This window comes from Oncorhynchus kisutch, linkage group LG19 (assembly GCF_002021735.2).
Source record: "Oncorhynchus kisutch isolate 150728-3 linkage group LG19, Okis_V2, whole genome shotgun sequence".
In the NCBI taxonomy this organism is placed as follows: domain Eukaryota; kingdom Metazoa; phylum Chordata; class Actinopteri; order Salmoniformes; family Salmonidae; genus Oncorhynchus; species Oncorhynchus kisutch.
In genome coordinates this window covers 1,729,934-1,755,515 of record NC_034192.2, presented here as the reverse complement: position 1 = coordinate 1,755,515, position 25,582 = coordinate 1,729,934, and the positions used below count along the sequence as shown (strand labels likewise).

The window sequence follows — 25,582 nt, the reverse complement described above, 5'->3', positions numbered from 1 at the left end:
ACGATGGTCAGTATGGCCAAACAGTTCTATTTGTGTTTAATCAGACCAGAGGACATATTTTTTTTAAAGTACGATCTTTGTCCCCATGTGCAGGTGCAAACCGTAGTCTGGCTTTTTTTTTAAATGGCAGTTTTGGAGCAGTGGCTTCCTCCTTGCTGAACTGCCTTTCAGGTTATGTCGATATAGGACTTGTTTTACTGTGGATATAGATACTAATATACAGTCACATTGTAGGATTTTTAATGAATTTATTGGCAAATTATGGTGGAAAATAAGTATTTGGTCAATAACAAAAGTTTCTCAATACTTTTTTATATACCCTTTGTTGGCAATTACAGAGGTCAAACGTTTTCTGTAAGTATTCACAAGGTTTTCACACACTGTTGCTGGTATTTTGGCCCATTCCTCCATGCAGATCTCTTCTAGAGCAGTGATTTTTGGGGGCTGTTGCTGGGCAACACAGACTTTCAACTCCCTCCAAAGATTTTCTATGGGGTTGAGATCTGGAGACTGGCTAGGCCACTCCAGGACCTTGAAATGCTTCTTACGAAGCTACTCCTTCATTGCAAAAATGTTTGGGATCATTGTCATGCTGAAAGACCTAGCCACGTTTCATCTTCAATGCCCTTGTTGATGGAAGGAGGTTTTCACTCAAAATCGCACGATACATGGCCCCATTCATTTTTTCCTTTACACTGATCAGTCGTCCTGGTCCCTTTGCAGAAAAACAGCCCCAAAGCATGATGTTTCCACCCCCATGCTTCACAGTAGGTATGGTGTTCTTTGGATGCAACTCAGCATTCTTTGTCCTCCAAACACGACGAGTTGAGTTTTTACCAAAAAGTTATATTTTGGTTTCATCTGACACGACGAGTTGAGTTTTTACCAAAAAGTTTACCATTCTCCTAATCTTCTTCTGGATCATCCAAATGCGCTCTAGCAAACTTCCGACGGGCCTGGACATGTACTGGCTTAAGCTGGGGGACATGTCTGGCACTGCAGGATTTGAGTCCCTGTGATTTTCAGATTTTTTTTTTCTCATTGTCTGTCATAGTTGAAGTGCACCTATGATGAAAATTACAGGCCTCTCATCTTTTTAAGTGGGAGAACTTGCACAATTGGTGACTGACTAAATACTTTTTTGCCCCACTGTACCGGTTTCCTCCATCATCTTCACAAGGTCCTTTGCTGTTGTTCTGGGATTGATTTGAACTTTTCGCACCAAAGTATATTCATCTCTAGGAGACAGAACGTGTCTCCTTCCTGAGTGGTATGATGGCTGCGTGGTCTCATGGTGTTCATACTTGCGTACTTCTGTTTGTACAGATGAACGTGGTACCTTCTGGCGTTTGGAAATTGCTCCCAAGGATGAACCAGTCTTGTAGAGGTCTACAATGTTTTATCTGAGGTCTTGGATGATGTCTTTTGATTTTCCAATGATGTCAAGCAAAGAGGCACTGAGTTTGAAGTTAGGCCTTCAAATACATCCACAGGTAAACCTCCAATTGACTCAAATTATGTCAATTAGCCTATCAGAAGCTTCAAAAGCCATGACACAATTTTCTGGAATTTTCCAAGCTGTTTAAAAGCCACAGTCAACTTAGTGTATGTAAACTCCTGACCCACCGGAATTGTGATACAGTGAATTATAAGTTAAATAATCTGTCTGTAAACAATTGTTGGAAAAATTACTTAGGACATCTACTTTGTGCATGACACAGACTTGCAAAAACTATAGTTTGTTAACAAGAAATGTGCGGAGTGGTTGAAAAATGAGTTTTATTGACTCCAGCGTAATTGTATGTAAACTTCTGACTTCAACTGTATTTGGTAAAAGACCAAGTCCATATAATGACAAGAACAGATCAAATAAGCAAAGAGAAAAGACAGTCCATCATTACTTTAAGATCAGTCAATGCGGAAAAATTCAAGAACTTTTAAAGTTCAAGTGCAGTCGCAAAAACCATCAAGCGCTATGATGAAACTGGGACCGCCACAGGAAAGGAAGACCCAGAGTACTCTGCTGCAGAGGATCATTAGAGTTACCAGCCTCAGAAATCGCAGCCCAAATAAATGCTTCACAGAGTTCAAGTAAGAGACCTCTGAACAGTTGATGTTGAGATGAGACTGTGAATCAGGCCTTCATGGTTGTATCGCTACAAAGAAACCACTCCTAAAAGGACAACAATAAGAAGAGACTTGCTTGGGCCAAGAAACACAAGCAATGTACGTACATTAGACCTGTGGAAATCTGTCCTTCAGTCTGAGGAGTCCAAATTTGCGATATTTGGTTCCAATCGCCATGTCTTTGAGAAGCGGAGTAGGTTAATGGATGATCTCTGCATGTGTGGTTCCCACCGTGAAGCATGGAGGAGGTGTTGTGATGGTGCTTTGCTGGTGACACAGTCATTGATTTATTTCGAATTCAAGACACACTTAACCATTATGGCTACCACAACATTCTGCAGCGATACGCCATCCCATCTGGTTTGCGCTTAGTGGAACTATCATTTGTATTTCAACAGGACAATGACCCAACACACCTCCAGGCTGTGTAAGGGCTATTTGACCAAGAAGGAGAGTGATGGAGTGCTGCATCAGATGACCTGGCCTCCACAATCACCCGACCACAACCCAAATGAGATGGTTTCGAATAAGTTTGACCGCAGAGTGAAGGAAAAGCAGCCAGCAAGTGCTCAGCATACGTAGGAACTCCTTCAAGAATGTTGGAAACCATTCCAGGTGAAGCTGGTTGAGAGAATGCCAAGAGTGTGCAAAGTTATCATCAAGGCAAAGTGTGGCTATAAAATATATTTTGATTTGTTTAACACTTACTACATGATTCCATGTGTTATTTCATAGTTTTGATGTCTTCACTATTGTTCTACAATGTAGAAAATAGTCAAAATAAAGAAAAACTCTGGAATGAGTAGGTGTGTTCTAACTTTTGACTGGTACTGTATATTGGTCTGTAGTTGCATACCAAATGGTGCACTTTCCCCTATACAGTGCACTACTGTTGACCAGAGCGAGTTGGGCCCTGATCAAAAGTAGTGCACTAAATAGGGGAATAGTGTGCCATTTGGGATGTATACTGTGTCTCCTCAATCCTAAGGACTAGTGTTTACTTAGCAACAGTGGAGGTGTAGGGGTGAGGATGAAGCATCTAAGATTGAGCGCTCTGTGTGAATTACTCAGGGTCTCCTGCTGTGTGTGTGTGTGTAGGTAGGTAGGTGTGTGTCAGGATGAGCCTCTTCACACATCCCACCTCTACTTGGATTATGGCACTATGACAGATTGTCTCTCATGCTGAATCTGTGAGATCCCGCTGATTCTGAGTGTACCTATGTGTGTGTGTGTGTGTGTCTGTGTGCGTGTCTTCATGTGCATGATGTGTGTCAGACTGTGTGATGTATAACTGTGCGTCGGGGGCTATCTCCCAGCTGTAAGACAGGCTGTGTGAGGTATTACCGGGCAGAGAATGATGGGGTCAGTGTGATATTACACCCTCACTTAGAGAGCTGCCCCAAAACACCTCATCACTCCCTGAAACACACACACAGAATGTCCTATCCTGGTGTCTCAGAGGCTTAAGGAAGCATTGGAACAGCTCCCAGAGGGTCACACACACCATGCTGCTTTTAATTACACTACCTGATATTACCTGTCACATGGACCAGACGGAGAGAAAAAAAGAAAAATAATGAGAGGAGTCCATGGAAAGGGACCAGAGATGGAGAATAGAGAGAGGGAGAGAGATCGATAATCTCCTTTAAATATAGCAAGACAGAGATAGTGTGAGTGTTGTGGTGGGAAGTTACTCCAGGAAGCCATAAGGAGGAGACAGATAGGGGTTGACAGACATCAGGGAGACTAGCTTTATTGAATCAACATCACAGCACTACTGATCCCATCAGCACCACTTCTACTGAACACACGTCTGTAATGATAAGTTCTGCTCGCTGTTGGCTGCTTCCTCAAGTTAGTTTTCATACAGCGTGATACAAAATCAACATTTGGAAAGACATGGTCTTCTTCAGGAAGACAAAGCTACAGTACAAACTAGGCCTTAACTCAATCAAAACCCCAAATTGTCAGAGCAAGTTTTGTACTTGATTCATGCGTCCTTCACAAAGAAAATTTTCACAGTGGGTGCGAGATACTGTGGCTTGTAGGCCTCTCCAGGTCTCACACCCACTGTGAAATGTGGTGGAGGATCAGTGATGATTTGGGGGTGCTTCAGCAAGGCTGGAAATCGGGTAGATTTGCCTTTGTGAAGGACGTATGAATGAAGCCACGTACAAGGTTGTCCTGGAAGAAAACTTGCTTCCTTCTGATCTGACAATGTTCCCCATCTCTGAGGATTGGTTTTTCCAGCAGGACAATGCTCCATGCCACACAGTCAGGTCAATCAAGGTGTAGATGGAGGACCACCAGATCAAGACCCTGTCATGGCCAGCCCAATCTCCAGACCTGAACCCCATTGAAAATCTCTGAGAATGTGATCAAGAGGAAGATGGATAGTCATAAGCCATCAAACAAAGCCGAGCTGCTTGAATAGTTGCGCCTTAAAGTCACCCAACAAAAGTTTCTCAATAACAAAAGTTTCTCAATACTTTGTTATATACCCTTTGTTGGCAATTACAGAGGTCAAACGTTTTCTGTAAGTCTTCACAAGGTTTTCACACACTGTTGCTGGTATTTTGGCCCATTCCTCCATGCAAATCTCCTCTGGAGCAGTGATTTTTTGGGGGGCTGTTGCTGGGCAACATGGACTTTCAACTCCCTCCAAAGATTTTCTATGGGGTTGAGATCTGGAGACTGGCTAGGCCACTCCAGGACCTTGAAATGCTTCTTACGAAGCTACTCCTTCATTGCCCGGGCGGTGTGTTTGGGATCATTGTCATGCTGAAAGACCCAGCCACGTTTCACCTTTAATGCCCTTGCTGATGGAAGGAGGTTTTCACTCAAAATCTCACGATACATGGCCCCATTCATTCTTTCCTTTACACGGATCAGTCGTCCTGGTCCCTTTGCAGAAAAACAGCCCCAAAGCATGATGTTTCCACCCCCATGCTTCACAGTAGGTATGGTGTTCTTTGGATGTAACTCAGCATTCTTTGTCCTCCAAACACGACAAGTTGAGTTTTTACCAACAAGTTATATTTTGGTTTCATCTGACCATATGACATTCTCCTAATCTTCTTCTGGATCATCCAAATGCTCTCTAGCAAACTTCAGACGGGCCTGGACATGTACTGGCTTAAGCTGGGGGACACGTCTGGCACTGCAGGATTTGAGTCCCTGGTGGCTTAGTGTGTTACTGATGGTAGGCTTTGTTACTTTGGTCCCAGCTCTCTGCAGGTCATTCACTCGGTCCCCCCGTGTGGTTCTGGGATTTTTGCTCACCGTTCTTGTGATCATTTTGATCCCACGGGGTGAGATCTTGCGTGGACCCCCAGATCGAGGGAGATTATCAGTGGTCTTGTATGTCTTCCATTTCCTAATAATTGCTCCCACAGTTGATTTCTTCAAACCAAGCTGCTTACCTATTGCAGATTCAGTCTTCCCAGCCTGGTGCAGGTATACAATTTTGTTTCCGGTGTCTTTTGACAGCTATTTGGTCTTGACCATAGTGGAGTTTGGAGTGTGACTGTGAGGTTGTTATCAGTATAAAAGACACCTGTCCACAAGTTCAAACAGGTGCCATTAATACAGGTAACGAGTGGAGGACAGAGGAGCCTCTTAAAGAAGAAGTTACAGGTCTGTGAGCCTTTTAACAAGGCTAATCTGAAAACAAGACTCCCTAAATTCTATCAGCATATCGATTGCGCAACCAGGGCTGGTAAAACCCTGGATCATTGTTATTCTAACTTATTCTAACGTATATAAGGCCCTCCCCCGCCCTCCTTTCGGAAAAGCTGACCATGACTCCATTTTGTTGCTTCCAGCCTACAGACAGAAACTAAAACAAGAAGCTCCCGCACTCAGGTCTGTTCAACGCTGGTCCGACCGATCTGATTCCACGCTTCAAGACTGCTTCGATCACGTGGATTGGGATATGTTCCGCATTGCGTCCAACAACAACAACATTGACAAATACGCTGATTCGGTGAGCGAGTTCATTAGAAAGTGCTTCGATCACGTGGAATGGGATATGTTCTGCATTGCGTCCAACAACAACAACATTGACGAATACGCTGATTCGGTGAGCGAGTTCATTAGAAAGTGCATCGGTGATGTCATAACCACAGCAACTATTAAAACATTCCCAAACCAGAAACCGTGGATTGATGGCAGCATTCGCACGAAACTGAAAGGGCGAACCACTGCTTTTAACCAGGGCAAGGTGACCGGAAACATGACAGAATACAAACAGTGTAGCTATTCCCTCTGTAAGGCAATCGAACAAGCTAAGCGTCAGTATAGAGACAAAGTAGAGTTGCAATTCAACGGCTCAGACACGAGGGGTATGTGGCAGGGTCTACAGTCAATCACGGATTACAAAAAGAAAACTAGTCCCGTCGCGGACCAGGATGTCTTGCTCTCAGACAGACGAAATAACTTCTTTGCTCGCTTTGAGGACAATACAGTGCCACGGCCCGCTACCAAAACCTGTGGACTCCTTCACTGCAGCCGACGTGAGTAAAACATTTAAACGTGTTAACCCTCGCAAGGCTGCCGACCCAGACGGCATCCTCTGCCGTGTCCTCAGAGCATGCGCAGACCAGCTGGCTGGTGTGTTTACGGACATATTCACTCAATCCTTATCCCAGTCTGCTGTTCCCAAATGCTTCAAGACGGCCACCATTGTTCCTGTTCCCAAGAAAGCGAAGGTAACGGAGCTAAACGACTACCGCCCCGTAGCACTCACTTCAGTCATCATGAAGTGCTTTGAGAGACTAGTCAAGGACCATATCACCTCCACCCTACCTGACACCCTAGACCCACTCCAATTTGCATACCGTCCCAATAGGTCCACAGACGACGCAATCGCAACCACACTGCCCTAACCCATCTGGACAAGAGGAATACCTATGTGAGAATGCTGTTCATTGACTACAGCTCAGCATTTAACACCATAGTACCCTCCAAACTCGTAATCAAGCTCGAGACCCTAGGTCTCGACCCCGCCCTGTGTAACTGTGTACTGGACTTCCTGACGGGCCGCCCCCAGGTGGTGAGGGTAGGTAACAACATCTCCACCCCGCTGATCCTCAACACTGGGGCCCCACAAGGGTGCGTTCTGAGCCCTCTCCTGTACTCCCTGTTCACCCACGACTGCGTGGCCATACACGCCTCCAACTCAATCATCAAGTTTGCGGACGACACTACAGTGGTAGGCTTGATTACCAAGGCTTTATTAACAACGAGACGGCCTACAGGAAGGCGGTGAGGGCCCACGGAGTGTGGTGTCAGGAAAGTAACCTCACACTCAACGTCAACAAAACAAAGGAGATGATTGTGGACTTCAGGAAACAGCAGAGGGAGCACCCCCCCTATCCATATCGACGGGACAGTAGTGGACAGGGTAGTAAGTTCTAAGTTCCTCAGCGTACACATCACAGACAAACTGAATTGGTCCACCCACACAGACAGCGTTGTGAAGAAGGCGCAGCAGCGCCTCTTCAACCTCAGGAGGCTGAAGAAATTCGGCTGGTCAACAAAAGCACTCACAAACTTCTACAGATGCACAATCGAGAGCATCCTGTCGGGCTGTATCACCGCCTGGTACGGCAACTGCTCCGCCCACAACCGTAAGGCTCTCCAGAAGGTAGTGAGGTCTGCACAACCTATCACCAGGGGCAAACTACCTGCCCTCCAGGACACCTACACCACCCAATGTCACAGGAAGGCCATAAAGGTCATCAAGGACAACAACCACCCGTGCCACTGCCTGTTCACCCCCCTCTCATCCAGAAGGTGAGGTCAGTACAGGTGCATCAAAGCGGGGACCGAGAGACTGAAAAACAGCTTCTATCTCAAGGCCATCAGACTGTTAAACAGCCACCACTAACAGTGAGTGGCTGCTGCCAACATACTGACTCAACTCCAGCTCACTTTAATAATTGAAATTGATGTAAAAAACTTTTCACTAGCCACTTTAAACAATGCCACTTAATATAATGTTTACATACCCTACATTACTCATCTCATATGTATATACTGTACTTGATACCATCTACTGCATCTTGCCTATGCCATTCTGTACCATCACTCATTCATATATCTTTATGTACATATTCTTTATCCCTTTACACTTGTGTGTATAAGGTAGCAGTTGTGGAATTGTTAGGTTCGATTACTCGTTGGTTATTACTGCATTGTCGGAACTAGAAGCACAAGCATTTCGCTACACTCGCATTAACATCTGCTAACCATGTGTATGTGACAAATAACATTTGATTTGGATTTATAACCAGAGAAACTGATCATTTTGCAGTGGTCTCTTATTTTGTTCCAGTGCTGTATATTTTGTAATAATTTCCAGCTGAAATCTGGATACAGATTTGATTGAATAAGGCCCACTGTTAATACATACAGATGCAATTAGTCCGTTTTATTTATTCTGTCCCCACGTCTCCCCAGGCTAAATTAGCGATCGTTTAACTATGAATACACAGCTGCCACGGCAATTATTATGACTGACAGCTCACCTCTCACCCACGATAAATCAATCAACGCTCATTACAAGGGATTCGCCTCTTCAGCGCAGACAGGCATAATAATCCATCACTGCTCGTTACAACTACACATGCTCAGATCCATCAAGTCAAGGTGACTCAGGAGAAAGAAAGGAAGTGTGGAAATAGGAAGTGATAGAAGGACAGAATACCTCCATCACTCTAACACTCTGGATAAGAGCGAGTGTCATCAGGAGGTAATGATGGAATTAGTAGTTAAATTCTCCATCAGTATCCATGGAGTTGACTCATTAACACTATGCACAACATATTGACTGATCACAATGGGCTTAATCACCTGGGGCTCATCAATAGAAACTAGAACCTTCCCAATGAAGACGACAAACAAAAAGGCTAGCTAACAACTGCGAGAGAAAGAAGTTTGAAATGAACATGCAGTCAATTTATTTTGTGTTTCTTGGATACGTGGCAAACAGTTTGATTCAAACAGACTAGAGGTCGACCGATTAATCGGAGTGGCCGATTTCAAGTTATCATCGGAAATAGGTATTTTTGGATGCCGATTTTTAAAATTATTATTATTATTTTTTTTTAAATACCTTTATTTAACTGTATTAACCTTTATTTAACTAGGCAAGTCAGTTAAGAACACATTCTTATTTTCAATGACTGCCTAGGAACGGTGGGTTAACGGCTTTGTTCAGGGGCAGAATGACAGATTTTCACCTTGTCAGCTCGGGGGATTCAATCTTGCAACCTTACAGTTAACTAGTCCAACGCAATAATGACCTGCCTCTCTCTCATTGCACTCCACAAGGAGACTGCCTGTTACACGAATGCAGTAAGAAGCCAAGGTAAGTTGCTAGCTAACATTAAACTTATCTTATAAAAAAACAATCAATCATAATCACTAGTTAACTACACATGGTTGATGATATTATCTAGCGTGTCCTGCGTTGCATATAATCTGACTGAGCATACAAGTATCTGACTGAGCGGTGGTAGGCAGAAGCAGGCTCGTAAACATTCATTCAAACAGCACTTTTTGCATTTTGCCAGCAGCTCTTCGTTGTGCGTCAAGCATTGCGCTTTTTATGACTTCAAGCCTATCAACTCCCGAGATGAGGCTGGTGTAACCGAAGTGAAATGGCCAACTAGTTAGCCCGCGCGAATTGTCGTTGTGTTGCTGGTTCGATCCCAGGGAGGAGCGAGGAGAGGGACGGAAGCTATACTGTTACACTGGCAAGACTAAAGTGCCTATAAGAACATCCAATAGTCAAATGTTAATGAAATACAAATGGTATAGAGAGAAACAGTCCTATAATAACTACAACCTAAAACTTCTTACCTGGGAATATTGAAGACTCATGTTAAAAGGAACCACCAGCTTTCATATGTTCTGATGTTCTGAGCAAGGAACTTAAACGTTAGCTTTCTTACATGGCACATATTGCACTTTTACTTTCTTCTCCAGCACTTAAACCAAATTGAACATGTTTCATTATTTACTTGAGGCTAAATTGATTTTATTGATGTATTATATTAAGTTAAAATAAGTGTTAATTCAGTATTGTTGTAATTGTCATTATTACAAATAAAATCAATTAAAAGTCGACCGATTAATCGGTATCGAGTTTTTTGGTCCTCCAATAATCGATATCGGTATTGAAAAATCATAATCGGTCGATCTCTAAAACAGACACTTGAATATCACAGAAAAAGATATGTTGAGAGACATTAGAAGAAAAACATCCATCACATTGATCCAATGTACGTTAAAATCACTCGCTTAAGATACTTCATACATTTACTAGAGGCTTTTGGAATTCAGAGCGGAGGAGACAAGTGAGTTAAGGAATGCTGCTGTTGAATTTTCCTGAAATCACTCAGGCAAGAAACTCCCTCTCTCTCCTCTCACACCCACGCCCACCCACCTACCCACGCCCATCCACGTATGCTAAATGTAATGCCCCCAAGCTTTCTTACACCACAGTAGGTTTATAGTACTCCCAAAGCAGTAGTCACAGTGAGAGTGTGAGTGAGATTTCATATCTCATCCTCCTCCCAACTTGATTGGATTGCGGAGTGTGTGTCTGCATGTGTCTGTTATACCTCTCTGATTACCTCCAGTTTTACAGAAGGAGGGATCACCTGGCTTTTTAACCAGGCAGTGATGATGTAATCCCCGGGGGACAAGGGCTCTGGTCGATAGTGCTTTAAATCTCAGTTTGTTCCCATTAGTGTGTGTGTGTGTGTGTGTGTGTGTGTGCGTTCGCTCACGTGTCTTTGTCTTTACATGTCTGTGTGTGTCTCTCTCAGAATGTATGTGTTTCCTACCTTAATGTATCCTCCTGTAGACAGCAGCACAGTGTTGTCTGGGGAGAAGTGCAGGTCGGTCACCCAGCCTCCATGCAGAGAGTCCATGGCGTCCTTGTTGTCACGGGAACAGATCTTTAGCAGAGTACCATCCTTCACGTTCCACAGCTGAGACACACATGAGACAAACGAATGAAAAATGAGAGAAATGAATGAGACATAGTAGTTATAAATGGTGGGCCGTATGACAGCTATGTACTTATTATCAACCTGGTATTTTAGGAACCTTTTGACGAGACGGCCATAAAATATCTAACCCCAACCAGAACTGCAAACTAAAATAACATAAAATATCTCATGTACTGTTCGGGCTACTTTAGTATTTTCTAACATGGCCATCTAGGTGACTACCAACCTTAGACATACAGTAGTCTACAGTTAGGTGTGCAATAATCCAGTCCTTGAATGCTACAGTATGTTGTGCTTTTCAACTTTACCTTTCAATCAATGACTACTTTCACTGATTAATAAAGGCCCATAGAGACATAAAACAACCCTCCATTTTAATACTGGAGTTATGCAACTAACAACCATGAGCCATACTGTCCTGTCTATATAGGACACAGAACATGCTATATTTAACACCTTGCATGATTCTCTGAGAATGACTCAAGTGTTTCCATAGAAACAAGAGGGGCATATATTCCAGTCTATGTACTGTAATTTAATCTTGTGGTTTAAGTCGGTTTCCTTCTGTTTGGTGCCTAATGAACACAACCCTGGATGATTGACATGTCATGACTTTAAAGTGACAGTTCACTCCAAAATAAAAGTTTGTCAGTTGTTTTCGAACCTGGGAAGTGTCATGAGATGTGGACTCATCTCGACATTAGATCACTTTTCAGGTTTGAAAACTTGAGTGTACTCACAAACTTTGGAGTGTAGTCCAAATGTACTAGTCAGACAGTCAGTCAGGTTTGTGGAAAGCAGCTGGCAGTGTGATTGTAGAGGAACAGACAGGTCCCTCTGTCATGCTCTCATTTCTTCAGTCCCTTGTCTGTCCCTCTCTCTCACTCTCCCTGTTTTTCTCTTTAAATTGTTCTTATTTTCCGTCATCCCCTCTTGCACACTCATTTCTTCTCTTACCCCACTTTCCCTCTCTCCCTTCATTTCCATCATCCCTTCTCCCTCCATCTCTCCTTCTCTTTCTCTAGGATCTATGCAGATGCCAGAGCCTTAGGGATTCAATCTGACTAACTGTCTTCTACTTCCTCCCCTCCTCAACCTTCTTTCCTTCCTCTTCATCCCCCCCACTGACCTGCACACCTGTTCCTCCTCTCCGTCTCTCCAGCTCCTTCCTTCACTCATGTGCTCACTCCTTCACTTACCCCTCAACTTCCCCTCCTTCACTCACTCCTTCCGTCCTCCCTCCCCCTTTACTCACTCAACCCCCCCCCCCCCCCCTTCCATCCCTCTATCCCTACCCACCCGTATCTCTCCGTTGTCGTCGCCGGTTGCTAGGCGCCGGCCGTCCCAAGAGAAGCGGCAGCTGCGGACACAGTCCTGGTGGCCGTTCAACAGGCGCACGCACTCCCACGATGCACTGCTCCACACCTGAGGGCCAATGAGAGAAGAAACAGGAGGTCAGAGGTTACAAAAGTTTGTCGAAACTAAAATAAAACATTTTCAAATATGTTATTTTGAACATGCCATAGCAATTTTGGTTAGGCCACTTCTATATGCAGAGTGCCTTGGTTAATTCAATTGAATACATTTCCTTTTTCCCTGAAGGCCTGTCTATTGTTTCTCTATGCTGCTAGTCTGGTAGACCACTCAACTTAAAGAACGGAGCAAGCGCTCACTGATAATGAAGCCTGGCACCAATTAAAGCCTCCCGGCTGCTCTTTGATAGATGATACTGCCCATACCATAAGGCTATTTTTACATTTTATTAACCCATCCACCACTGCCCCTCTTTGGAGGACACACACACACACACAAGTATTTAATCAGCCACCAATTGTGCAAGTTCTCCCACTTAAAAAGATGAGGCCTGTAATTTTCATAGGTACACTTCAACTATGACAGACAAAATGAGAAAATAAAATCCAGAAAATCACATTGTAGGATTTTTTATGAATTTATTTGCAAATTATGGTGGAAAATAAGTATTTGGTCACTGTATTTGAGCTGCCAAAGGACACCTGAAACAAAATTGTATACCTGCACCAGGCTGGGAAGACTGAATCTGCAATAGGTAAGCAGCTTGGTTTGAAGCAATCAACTGTGGGAGCAATTATTAGGAAATGGAAGACATACAAGACCACTGATAATCTCCCTCGATCTGAGGCTCCACGCAAGATCTCACCCCGTGGGGTCAAAATTATCACAAGAACGGTGAGCAAAAATCCCAGAACCACACGGGGGGACCGAGTGAATGACCTGCAGAGAGCTGGGACCAAAGTAACAAAGCCTACCATCAGCAAGGGCATTGAAGATGAAACGTGGCTGGGTCTTTCAGCATGACAATGATCGCAAACCCACCGCCCGGGCAACGAAGGAGTGGATACATAAGAAGCATTTCAAGGTCCTGGAGTAGCCTAGCCAGTCTCCAGATCTCAACCCCATAGAAAATCTTTGGAGGGAGTTCGTGTTGCCCAGCAACAGCCCCAAAACATCACTGCTCTAGAGGAGATCTGCATGGAATGGGCCAAAATACCAGCAACAGTGTGTGAAAACCTCATTTTCTAAATACTTGACTAAATACTTTTTTTGCCCCACTGTATGTATGTATGCATGCATGTATGTATATATTTTTTTACAGCTTTTCTGCTACATATACATACACATTTTACACACACGGTACTTCTATATAAAGCAGTCACATAACAATAATACAATTACCAAACAATGTATTATTACCAATCTCAACCCTCAGCCACTCAGCCCATCCCACCTACCACCATAGACCTCAGCTCTTTAATCCCAACCCTCAGCCCATCCCACCTACCACCATAGACCTCAGCTCTTTAATCCCAACCCTCAGCCACTCAGCCCATCCCACCTACCACCATAGACCTCAGCTCTTTAATCCCACCCCTCAGCCACTCTCAGCCCATCCCACCTACCACCATAGACCTCAGCTCTTTAATCCCACCCCTCAGCCACTCTCAGCCCATCCCACCTACCACCATAGACCTCAGCTCTTTAATCCCACCCCTCAGCCACTCTCAGCCCATCCTGCCTATCACCATAGACCTCAGCTCTTTAATCCCAACCCTCAGCCACTCTCAGCCCATCCTGCCTATCACCATAGACCTCAGCTCTTTAATCCCAACCCTCAGCCACTCAGCCCATCCCACCTACCACCATAGACCTCAGCTCTTTAATCCCACCCCTCAGCCACTCTCAGCCCATCCCACCTACCACCATAGACCTCAGCTCTTTAATCCCACCCCTCAGCCACTCTCAGCCCATCCCACCTACCACCATAGACCTCAGCTCTTTAATCCCACCCCTCAGCCACTCTCAGCCCATCCTGCCTATCACCATAGACCTCAGCTCTTTAATCCCAACCCTCAGCCACTCTCAGCCCATCCTGCCTATCACCATAGACCTCAGCTCTTTAATCCCAACCCTCAGCCACTCTCAGCCCATCCTGCCTATCACCATAGACCACCCTCATTTGGTTTTACATCATTTTTTTTACCTTTCTAAATCGTAAAGTATCCACAGATTGTGAGCTAAAGAAACTTTTCCTACTAGTATTATATTATTTAATGACTATGGCTTTCCAAATTGCCCAACACTGCTATTTGCAAGGTTAATGTTGTGATTTTTTAACCATTCCTGAACCTGTGACCAGAAACAAGCTACATAGGTGAAATACCAGAATAAATTATCTAGTGATTCTGTCTCTTCACAGCAAAATCTACAGAGCTGAGATTGTTGTATGCCCCATATATATAGCATTCAGTCGGTGGCAAGAATTTATATAATCATTTCAATTGAACAACTTTAAGTGTTGAATCAAGTGTTGTTTTTTGTACCCGTTCATAAACCATGTGCCATGGAATCGGTACGTCAAAAATCTCTTCCCATTTATTTCCTGTATGGTGCAGCTGTCAACATTTTTGTCCTCAGATGAAACTGGTATATTTTTCTATTTACGCCAATTCCTTTCAGCCAATTTGTATCTTTAATACATGGCAGGCAAACAAGTTCCCTACCTTCTCCCTTTTCCACTTGCCTCCTCCATTGTGGTAGTGCTGCAATCAGTTGGTTGTAAATTAGGATTGAGCAGATATTCCCATATATTTTCGATAGCTGCATATGTGACATATCTCCTCCATTTCTAGTCATAATATCATTCATAAATATAATACCATTAAAAAACAAATCCATAAAGAATGTGTATTTTTATTAAATCAGTATATGTGAGTTTAACCATAACATTTGTTCTATCTTTTCTGGAGGATAAAACTGAAATTGTAACCAGCTTTGTATGTCTTGTTTAAGAAAGGGCGATACTTTAAACAAAATGTACTTTTCAATTAGTCGGAAATGAGAAGTTGTACTCTGTATAAAAGGCCAAAAGGCCATTTTTGAACAAAGGATGAGCCTTAATAATCTACTGGAGAACCATTTTGGGTTTAAGTATAACATATGCATGAGTGAAGCTTTTAGTGAGAGGTTTAAATATTTCATATTTAATCATTTTAGCCCCCCCAAACTAATATTTATTATATAAATAGGCACGTTTAAATTTTTGTCTCGCTTAGCATTCCAAATAAAATGAAATATTTTTTGCTCATATGATTTAAAAAACGAGTCATCTGGAGTAGGCGGTGCCATTAGTAAGTAAACTGTGATCGGACCAAAGAGTTCATCAATGTGATTTTTCCATAAATAGACAACTATTTACCTCTCCATGGTTGCAGAATCTTATCTATTTTTTCTAACTTTCTATTGAAATTGATTGTGGTAATTTAATTTATATTTTTTGAGATGTGAATACGAAGTAGGTCTACTTCACCATCCGCCCATTTTATTGGTAAACTACAAGGTGGTGTAAACATATTTAAATTTAATCCCATCAGTATGTAAAGTACATCTAATTGATGGGTTCTGACTTCTAAACTTGAAATATCCTTGTTCATGGTACAGAGGGGAATGCAGAACCTGTCATTCTGACATTCTGTCAGAACATGTTATTGCTTGACATCAGGTATCCTATGGAAAGAAGGGCCACAGTCTAGTTTCAGTTGTTGTTTAATTAATTTGAAATACTTGCTACCCCAGAAGTGAATGGTTATCTGTAGGAGGAATGTATATGGTGGGGTCAATTAAGGTTGGATATGAGCCAGGGGCTTGGACTGTTACTGAGTAAGGGAAAGGCAATCACATGGTTGTGGTCACTGATAAGGGTGGAGAGCTGTGGATTAGTGAGGAATCTGGGCCCAGGTCAGGTCACATTAAGGGAGAAGGAACAGTTTATTACCCCACTTACCTTCCTACCTACCATTAAATATGTAATGTTTAGAGAAAGGGAGGAGACCACCCAAAGTGGGGTATGTATATATATACACACACACACACACACACACACACACACACACACACACACACACACACACACACACACACACACACACACACACACACACATAGTGGGGCAAAAAAAGTATTTAGTCAGCCACCAATTGTGCAAGTTCTCCCACTTAAAAAGATACCATAATTTGCAAATAAATTCATTAAAAGTCCTACAATGTGATTTTTTTTTCTTAAATACTTTTGTCTGTCATAGTTGAAGTGTACTTATGATAAAAAGATGAGAGGCCTGTAATTTAAGTGGGAGAACTTGCACAATTGGTGGCTGACTAAATACTTTTTTTGCCCCACTATGTATGTATATGTAACACACACACACACACACACACACACACGGGAACATGTCTTTGTCTGTTCAGCTATCTGATTGGGTGAATAAACTTGGTTTGAGCTTTTCCTAGCTGTCCGTTTGGTTCTAAATAAACAGAGTAAAACTAACATAATAAAGAATACTCTGTTTATTACAAGAACACAATGTTCTTAGTAAATTGTCTCCGTCTTTCTGTCTGTCCGTCTCGCTCTCCCTCTTTCGCTCTCTCTTTCATGCTTGATGGAGAGAACATCACATGGTAGATGATTAAAAAGTTAATTTGGCACGTCTCGTAGTCATCTGAAGGTCAATAGACAGAGGGAGGAAGGGAGAGAGAAAGGAAGAGAGAAGAGAGAGAGGGGGAGAGAGACAGATGAGTGGAACAAAAAGCTTCAGTCTTTTATTCTATCTGACAAAGACGATCAGACTCAGGGTTCGGCTTTGATCTATGACAGCAGACAGAAAAAGACTGTGGGTGTATGTGTGCATACAGTGGCTTGCGAAAGTATTCACCCTTCTTGGAATTTTTCCTATTTTGTTGCCTCACACCTTGGAATTAAAATAGATTTTTACACAACATGCCTACCACTTTGAAGATGCAAAATATTTTTTCTTGTATAAATAAATATCCCACCCCCCCCAAAGTCAATACTTTGTAGAGCCACCTTTTGCAGCAATTACAGATGCAAGTCTCTTGGGGTATCTCTATAAACTTGGCACATCTAGCAATTGGGATTTTTGCCCATTCTTCAAGGCAAAACTGCTCCAGCACCTTCAAGTTGGATGGGTTCCGCTGGTGTACAGCAATCTTTAAGTCGTACCACAGATTCTCAATTGGATTGAGTTCTGGGCTTTGACTAGGCCATTCCAAGACATTTAAATGTTTCCCCTTAAACCACAGTGTTGCTTTAGCAGTATGCTTAGGGTCATTGTCCTGCTGCAAGGTGAACCTCCGTCCCAGTCTCAAATCTCTGGAAGACTGAAACAGGTTTTCCTCAAGAATTTCCCTGTATTTAGCACCATCCATCATTCCTTCAATTCTGACCAGTTCCCCAGTCCTTGCCAATGAAAAACATCCCCACAGCATGATGCAAACACCACCATGCTTCACTATGGGGATGGTATTCTCGGGATGATGAGAGGTGTTGGGTTTGCGCCAGACAGCGTTTTCCATTATGGCCAAAAAGCTCAATTTTAGTCTCATCTTCCATATGTTTGTGGAGTCTCCCACATGCCTTTTGGCAAACACCAAACATGTTTGCTTATATTTTTCTGGCCACTCTTCTGTAAAGCCCAGCTCTGTGGAGTGTACGGCTTAAAGTGGTCCTATGGACAAATACTCCAATCTCCGCTGTGGAGCTTTGCAGCTCCTTCAGGATTATCTTTGGTCTCTTTGTTGCCTCTGATTAATGCCCTCCATACCTGGTCTGTGAGTTTTGGTGGGTGGCCCTCTCTTGGCAGGTTTGTCGTGGTGCCATATTCTTAAAAAAAAAATGTATAATGAATTTATTGGTGCTCTGTGAGACGAGAAGTTTCAGATATCTTTTTATAACCCAACCGTGATCTGTACTTCTCCACAACTTTGTCCCTGATCTGTTAGGAGAGTTCCTTGGTATTCATAGTGACGCTTGCTTGGTGGTGCCCCTTGCTTAGTGGTTTTGCAGACTCTGGGGCCTTTCAGGTCAGGTGTAAAAATACACAATAAGATCTTAAAGTCCACCTGTGTGCAATCTAACTAATTCTGTGACTTCTTGAGGTAATTGGTTGCGCCAGATTCTATTTAGGGGCTTCATAGCAAAGGATTGAACACATATGCACGCACCACTTTTCCTTATTAATATATATATATATATATATATATATATATATATATATATATATATATATATATATTTTTTTTTTTTTTTTTTCTTTTCATTTTTTTTTTTTCATTTCACTTCACCAATTTTGACTATTTTGTGTATGTCCATTACATGAAATCCAAATAAAAATCGAATTTAAATTACAAGTTGTAATGCAACAAAATAGGAAAAACGCCAAGGGGGTGAATACTTTTGCAAGGCACTGTATGTGTGTGTGTGTGTGTGTGTGTGTGTGTGTGTGTGTGAGAGAGAGAGCGCGCGCCTGCGTGTATGTCAGAACCACGGCCAGCCCTTCAGACTACAATTCCACATCATTACCAGAGTGTCTAGGTCCAAAGCACTAATGAAAGCATGCTGGTCTGATGAACAGAAATAAACAGTGTGGTTAATGGGAACACCAGCTCTGAACCATTACCCCATACACACACACACCACACACACACACACACACACACCACACACACACCACACACCTCCAATGCCAATTTGGATGCTGACTTAATAGCCATTTCCACAGTGAGTGACCAACTCAACGATCCTGTGACTGACAGAAGGGGAAACAAGGATAGAAAATAGAAGAGGGAACAATACAAACTGATGGAGAACGAGGAAGGACGATCGAGGGCAAAAACACAGTAAGGTGACAGAGTGTAAACCTAGTCAGAGGAGAGATCCTCTCCCAACCTACAGTGTTAATCAAAGTCAACCGCAGAGCAACAGCCTGCTCTCTCTCACAAACACGCACACACACAGGTAATGCTAGGTAGGAGGAGAGGGCAGCGGTACGGTCTGTAGGTTGCAGTCAGACTTAATGACCGCTGGAGGGGCAGGGAGGCGAGTGGGCGGCTTGACCGCTGGAGGGGCAGGGAGGCGAGTGGGTGGCTTGACCGCTGGCTAAGTTAGTGACCACAGTAACCATCTGCTTCATGTCCATCTCAAGCTACCAATGACCTTTAGTTGACCGCATAATAAATGTACACTATACACATGTTTCTGAAGGGATCATGATATAGACAACATGTCTGTCTCACACTGATCTAAGGATTTAGGCTAGGTTCGGTCACATACTGATGACACGTGTGTGTGTGTGTGTGTGTGTGTATTACCTTGGCAGTCTTGTCAGCAGAAGTGGTGGCGAAGAGCTGTCCATCAGGCGACACGTCACAGGCTAGCACCGCCCCCTGGTGACACGCTAGATCCTGCAGCGGTTCACCACTAGACATGTCCCACACCTGGGGGGAGGGAGCGAGAGGGGGAGACGCTTTCGGTGTCACGCTGATTGTAACTTGTTGCTTTTAACAGGTTTTGCATGCGTGTGTGTGTTTCTAAGTCTTACTGTCTGTCTGGTACTGCATACGTGTGTGTGTGTTTCTAAGTCTTACTGTCTGTCTGGTACTGCATACGTGTGTGTGTTTCTAAGTCTTACTGTGTCTGGTACTGCATACGTGTGTGTGTTTCTAAGTCTTACTGTGTCTGGTACTGCATACGTGTGTGTGTGTTTCTAAGTCTTACTGTGTCTGGTACTGCATACGTGTGTGTGTTTCTAAGTCTTACTGTCTGTCTGGTACTGCATACGTGTGTGTGTTTCTAAGTCTTACTGTCTGTCTGGTACTGCATACGTGTGTGTGTGTTTCTAAGTCTTACTGTCTGTCTGGTACTGCATGCGTGTGTGTGTGTTTCTAAGTCTTACTGTCTGTCTGGTACTTCATAAGTGTGCTTGTATTACCTTGATGGTGCCGTCAAAGGACCAGCTGAGGAGATGTGTCTCTGAGGAGGGTGTGGTGGTGAGCAGAGAGAAGCATCTGACCTGCTCCTTGTGGCCCTCCAGAACCACACACTCACCTGTCCTCCACCTCCACACCTACAGGGGGGGGTGGACAGAGAGAGAGAGAGAGAGAGAGAGAGAGAGAGAGAGAGAGAAGGTGAGGGCGAGAGAAAGTGCGAGAGAGAGAGCAATCACCTTCTGGTACTGGAATGGGTAAAAGTTGCACCTCAACCAGGGAATTAGCACAATCAGAGTTGAGGGTAAGCTGATCCTGGATCTGTGACCAGAGTGGGAGTATTCAGCTGCTAGGAGGGAATGGGCACTGGGCAAAATATTGGCCTCTACGCAAATATCTCAGACAATGATTGACACATCAAACTCTTACTAATGTTGGGTTTGTGAATGTACCATTCACCCCCCTCACCACTCCAGAAGTCAGTGGTCAGAGTAACAGCTATGTTTACTGTATAGAGCTAGTCACATTTCCTCAAAGTCAATCTATCCACCAAATACTCCCTTTTCAGCAAAGCTACTCAAACATTCATATAAACAGGAGATGGCCCATGGACAGTAACGGACTACACAGGAGATGGCCCATGGACAGTAAGGGACTACACAGGAGATGGCCCATGGACAGTAACGGACTACACAGGAGATGGCCCATGGACAGTAACGGACTACACAGGAGATGGCCCATGGACAGTAAGGGACTACACAGGAGATGGCCCATGGACAGTAAGGGACTACACAGGAGATGGTCCATGGACAGTAAGGGACTACACAGGAGATGGTCCATGGACAGTAAGGGACTACACAGGAGATGGCCCATGGACAGTAACGGACTACACAGGAGATGGTCCATGGACAGTAACGGACTACACAGGAGATGGTCCATGGACAGTAAGGGACTACACAGGAGATGGTCCATGGACAGTAAGGGACTACACAGGAGATGGTCCATGGACAGTAAGGGACTACACAGGAGATGGTCCATGGACAGTAAGGGACTACACAGGAGATGGTCCATGGACAGTAAGGGACTACACAGGAGATGGCCCATGGACAGTAAGGGACTACACAGGAGATGGTCCATGGACAGTAACGGACTACACAGGAGATGGTCCATGGACAGTAAGGGACTACACAGGAGATGGTCCATGGACAGTAAGGGACTACACAGGAGATGGTCCATGGACAGTAACGGACTACACAGGAGATGGCCCATGGACAGTAAGGGACTACACAGGAGATGGTCCATGGACAGTAAGGGACTACACAGGAGATGGTCCATGGACAGTAACGGACTACACAGGAGATGGCCCATGGACAGTAACGGACTACACAGGAGATGGCCCATGGACAGTAACGGACTACACAGGAGATGGTCCATGGACAGTAAGGGACTACACAGGAGATGGCCCATGGACAGTAACGGACTACACAGGAGATGGTCCATGGACAGTAAGTGACTACACAGGAGATGGTCCATGGACAGTAAGGGACTACACAGGAGATGGTCCATGGACAGTAAGGGACTACACAGGAGATGGCCCATGGACAGTAAGGGACTAAACAGGAGATGGCCCATGGACAGTAAGGGACTAAACAGGAGATGGTCCATGGACAGTAAGGGACTAAACAGGAGATGGTCCATGGACAGTAAGGGACTAAACAGGAGATGGTCCATGGACAGTAAGGGACTAAACAGGAGATGGTCCATGGACAGTAATGGAATATAGAGTAAGATGAATACAAAGTGAGGCTGTGCTGTTCTGATTTGCAGCAAGGTGGTGCTCTGGATAGTGTGTGTACTTCTGATAGGCAGATATGTCTAGCAGTGGACAGGCTGTCCTAAAAACTGAGGAGAGGAGATGAGAGAAACAGAGGAGATGAGAGGATATGTTCAGTGAGCTGGAACTGTAGAGGAGAGCTGTTAGGGGTGACAGAGCGGAACAGTCCGAAAACATCAGACACACGCACAGACACACACACATACGCACAGACACACAGGGAGGGAAATAACAAACCACAGAATAGAAGAAAGAAGGATGAGGAAGAAAGAGAAGGGCCCAACCCGTATGGTGGTGTCCTCAGAGGAGGTGATGAGTGTGTGTCCCTCCGGGGTGAACTGGCAGTGGAGAACTGTCCTGGTGTGACCCTGAAGAGTGGCTAGAGAGGTCCCCGACGGCACCTCCAACACCTGGGGAGAGAGAGGGGAGGGAGAGAGAGGGGAGGGAGAGAGAGGGGAGGGAGAGAGAGGGGAGAGACAGATGATTCCAATTAAATCCTTTATTACTGTGTCAAAAGAGCAAAAACAATCTATTAAAATCATGAGTTGACACACATCCCAAGAAGGTGGAGAGGTGTTGACTAACAGAATAGTAAACTTAGAAAAAATAAAATAAGAGTCCCACAATATATTTTGCTCCCAAAAGTGTAAAAACAAGCAACTGCTCAAGTGAGATAGAAAACAGGAGACAGAAAGAGGAGGGAAGACAGAGATATTTAGAGGGGAAAGCTGGGAGGTTAACAGGATACTGTCTATGGGTAAGCCTAGACCAAAACTAGTAAAAGAGCAAAATAAAAATATATAGAATAAAAAAGGAGACCAAAGTAATGTGTTTGGGTTGACAGTGATAAGCTCATCAAAAAGGACATGTTTTAAATATTACCAGGCTCTGCGTGTGATTGATCAGCCCATTAGCAGACTGGATCTGCCCTGACTGCTTAGTGAGGGTCTGACAGACAACACTGCCACAGCAGGACAAAAAGCAGCTCTGATGCCCAAAGAACTGGCTTCAAGTTACAAAACCCCTTTAATCTTATAAAGGGAGACAACGGAAACTCGGACAACCTAGAGTACATTGAGGTCCTAGAAGTCCTAACTGTCTTAGAAACTTCCTGCGCCATCTTTGATAACTTGACTGAGTAGTTGGACTAGAATTCTAAAGGCTGAATTCTGTTGACATTGAACTATTGGAAATGATTGCAAACTTAAGCTATTAAACATACTTGAAGTCTATTAATATTATCGCTAAATAATAAATGAACCCTCCTAGTATGATATTTGTAGTGTAAACCAAAAGGCAAAGAAACACACAAGCTCATAACTTTAGACGAAAAATGACTACACATGCACACACACACACACACACACACACTGAGCACAAGGTGAATCGTAGATTGAGATTGTTGAGATTGTGCTAAAATATTTAAACCTCTCAAATAAAACCCTACTTCAAACAAACGCGTGAGAAGGCTAGCCGCAGGGCATGCCAACCAGAGGACGCTCTGCGATGCTACTGGGAAACGGGTTTCAAAAGGTTGCCAGCTCACCTCAAGGTTTGGGAATGAGGCAGCAGGGAGGGTGCTCAGGGCGATATGGGGGAAAGGTTGAGTAAAACATGTTAGCGTTAGGAATACTAGTTTGGCTTATGACGCTTAGGAAAAAACAGATCAACGAAAGCAGCACAGATCTGATCTGAGAGCAGTGGTCATCGGAGCACCTTATGATGAGCAGGTTAACATGTACTGATCCCTGATCTGTTTTCATCCACATGTGTAGCCTCCCTTGTGTAATACTGCATACAGAAAGATATGCTGTGATGTGCACCTTAAACTCCATTTGAACAATAGATCACTCCACAGTACTGGAGCTATCCCTCGCCCTAACACTGATCACAATCCCTTTGAGAAGGTCAAGGAACACACACACACACACACACACACACACACACACACACACCTTAAAAAGATCAGGACTTGATTGAGCCTGGTGCAAATGGACAAATGGAATAGTCCCAACAGTGCAAACCCTGACCATCTAGGCAGACTAAAGCAAAGTATTTATGATATTATTTGAATCCAGGTCGAAGCCCACAGTGGAGGCTGCTGAGGGGAGGACGGCTCATAGTAATGGCTGGACTGGTATCAATCACATAGAAACCACGTGTTTGAGACAATTCCATTGACTCCATTCCAGCCATTATTATGAGCCGTCCTCCCCACAGCAACCTCCACTGACGCGCACACATGCCATATCACGCTACCATACCTGCACACTGCCTGTTTCTAGCCCTAGCGCCAGCAACAAGCCCCTGTGAGGGGTCAGCCGCTGTAGAGTCCTCCATCCAATGGTCCTCAGTACCTGCCTAACTGTCTTCCCTCCTGCCTGGGGTATAACACACTCTCTTCAACACTCCTGTCCCTCTCTTCTTTTCCTTCTTAATAGAAAAACAGCATGTCATTTCAGAGGAGAGAACTGAGCCAATCAAAGTGGCAATTACAGCCCAGAAAGAAGACTAGAATGGGAGGCATGCGTCAAACTGAGTCAATGACAACGAGGGCATTGCTTTGTGAGTTCATTAAGAGTTCTGGTCAATTTGTACCTCTCTGCTCTAATAGCACAGTGGCTCTGATGTGGAGAGAAAGTGAAAGCAGGCAGAGAGACACAGAGAGAGAGAGCGAGAGAGAGAGAACTAGAGGGAAAGAAAGAGTGCAAGAGAGCACAAGAGCTAGAGGGGGAGAGAGAGAGAGAGAGAAAGTGAGAGCACAAGAGCTAGAGGGAGAGTGAGAGAGAGCAAGAGTTAGAGGGAGAGTGCGAGCGAGAGCGGGGGGCAGACTACTGCAGCAGCGGACCTGGAAGGAAACAAAGCAGCAGCTCCCTCTGGTGGAAATGAGAGGAATTAGATGTAATGGAACAGGTGTAAAGACCAACACAAGTATCCTCACAGTGAAACCAACATTTCCATGGTATGCCCACTTTTCACATGTTAAGTAACTGATATTACACAACCCTGCAGTCTTTCAGCTCCACTCATTTCAACCATTATCATCCATCTGTCCTCTTCCCCCTCTTGACTGTCTTGACTCAAAAGAGTAGACAGACACCCAAGTGTGTGTGTGAGAGAAGAGGCCAGAGTTATTATAATGCATTAACCCCTGTGTTGGTTAGAGCCCAGGCTCCATTCATTAATTAAAGAGGTTCCTGAGGTGTGGCCCCAACTGGAGTTTTACACACCTGCCTGTGTGACACTACTTACTACCACTTCCAGGGACATCCCTGAGTCTCCTG

General features: G+C 44.1%; 1 protein-coding gene across 2 annotated transcripts in view; it reads right to left on the bottom strand.

Moving 5' to 3' along the window:
* The window catches only part of LOC109882975 (apoptotic protease-activating factor 1-like), a 69,314-nt gene that overhangs the window by 18,032 nt on the left and 25,700 nt on the right, over positions 1 to 25,582 (bottom strand). The window contains exons 22-26 of one of the 2 annotated variants that reach the window (XM_031797488.1): positions 22,583 to 22,708; positions 20,470 to 20,604; positions 19,850 to 19,975; positions 12,450 to 12,575; positions 10,983 to 11,129 (exon numbers count right to left, since the gene is read on the bottom strand). In XM_031797488.1, coding sequence (XP_031653348.1) covers positions 10,983 to 11,129; positions 12,450 to 12,575; positions 19,850 to 19,975; positions 20,470 to 20,604; positions 22,583 to 22,708 — 660 coding nt within the window. Of the gene's footprint in view, positions 1 to 10,982; positions 11,130 to 12,449; positions 12,576 to 19,849; positions 19,976 to 20,469; positions 20,605 to 22,582; positions 22,709 to 25,582 lie in introns of those variants that run through there. The other variant, XR_004204191.1, reaches the window with a different exon arrangement.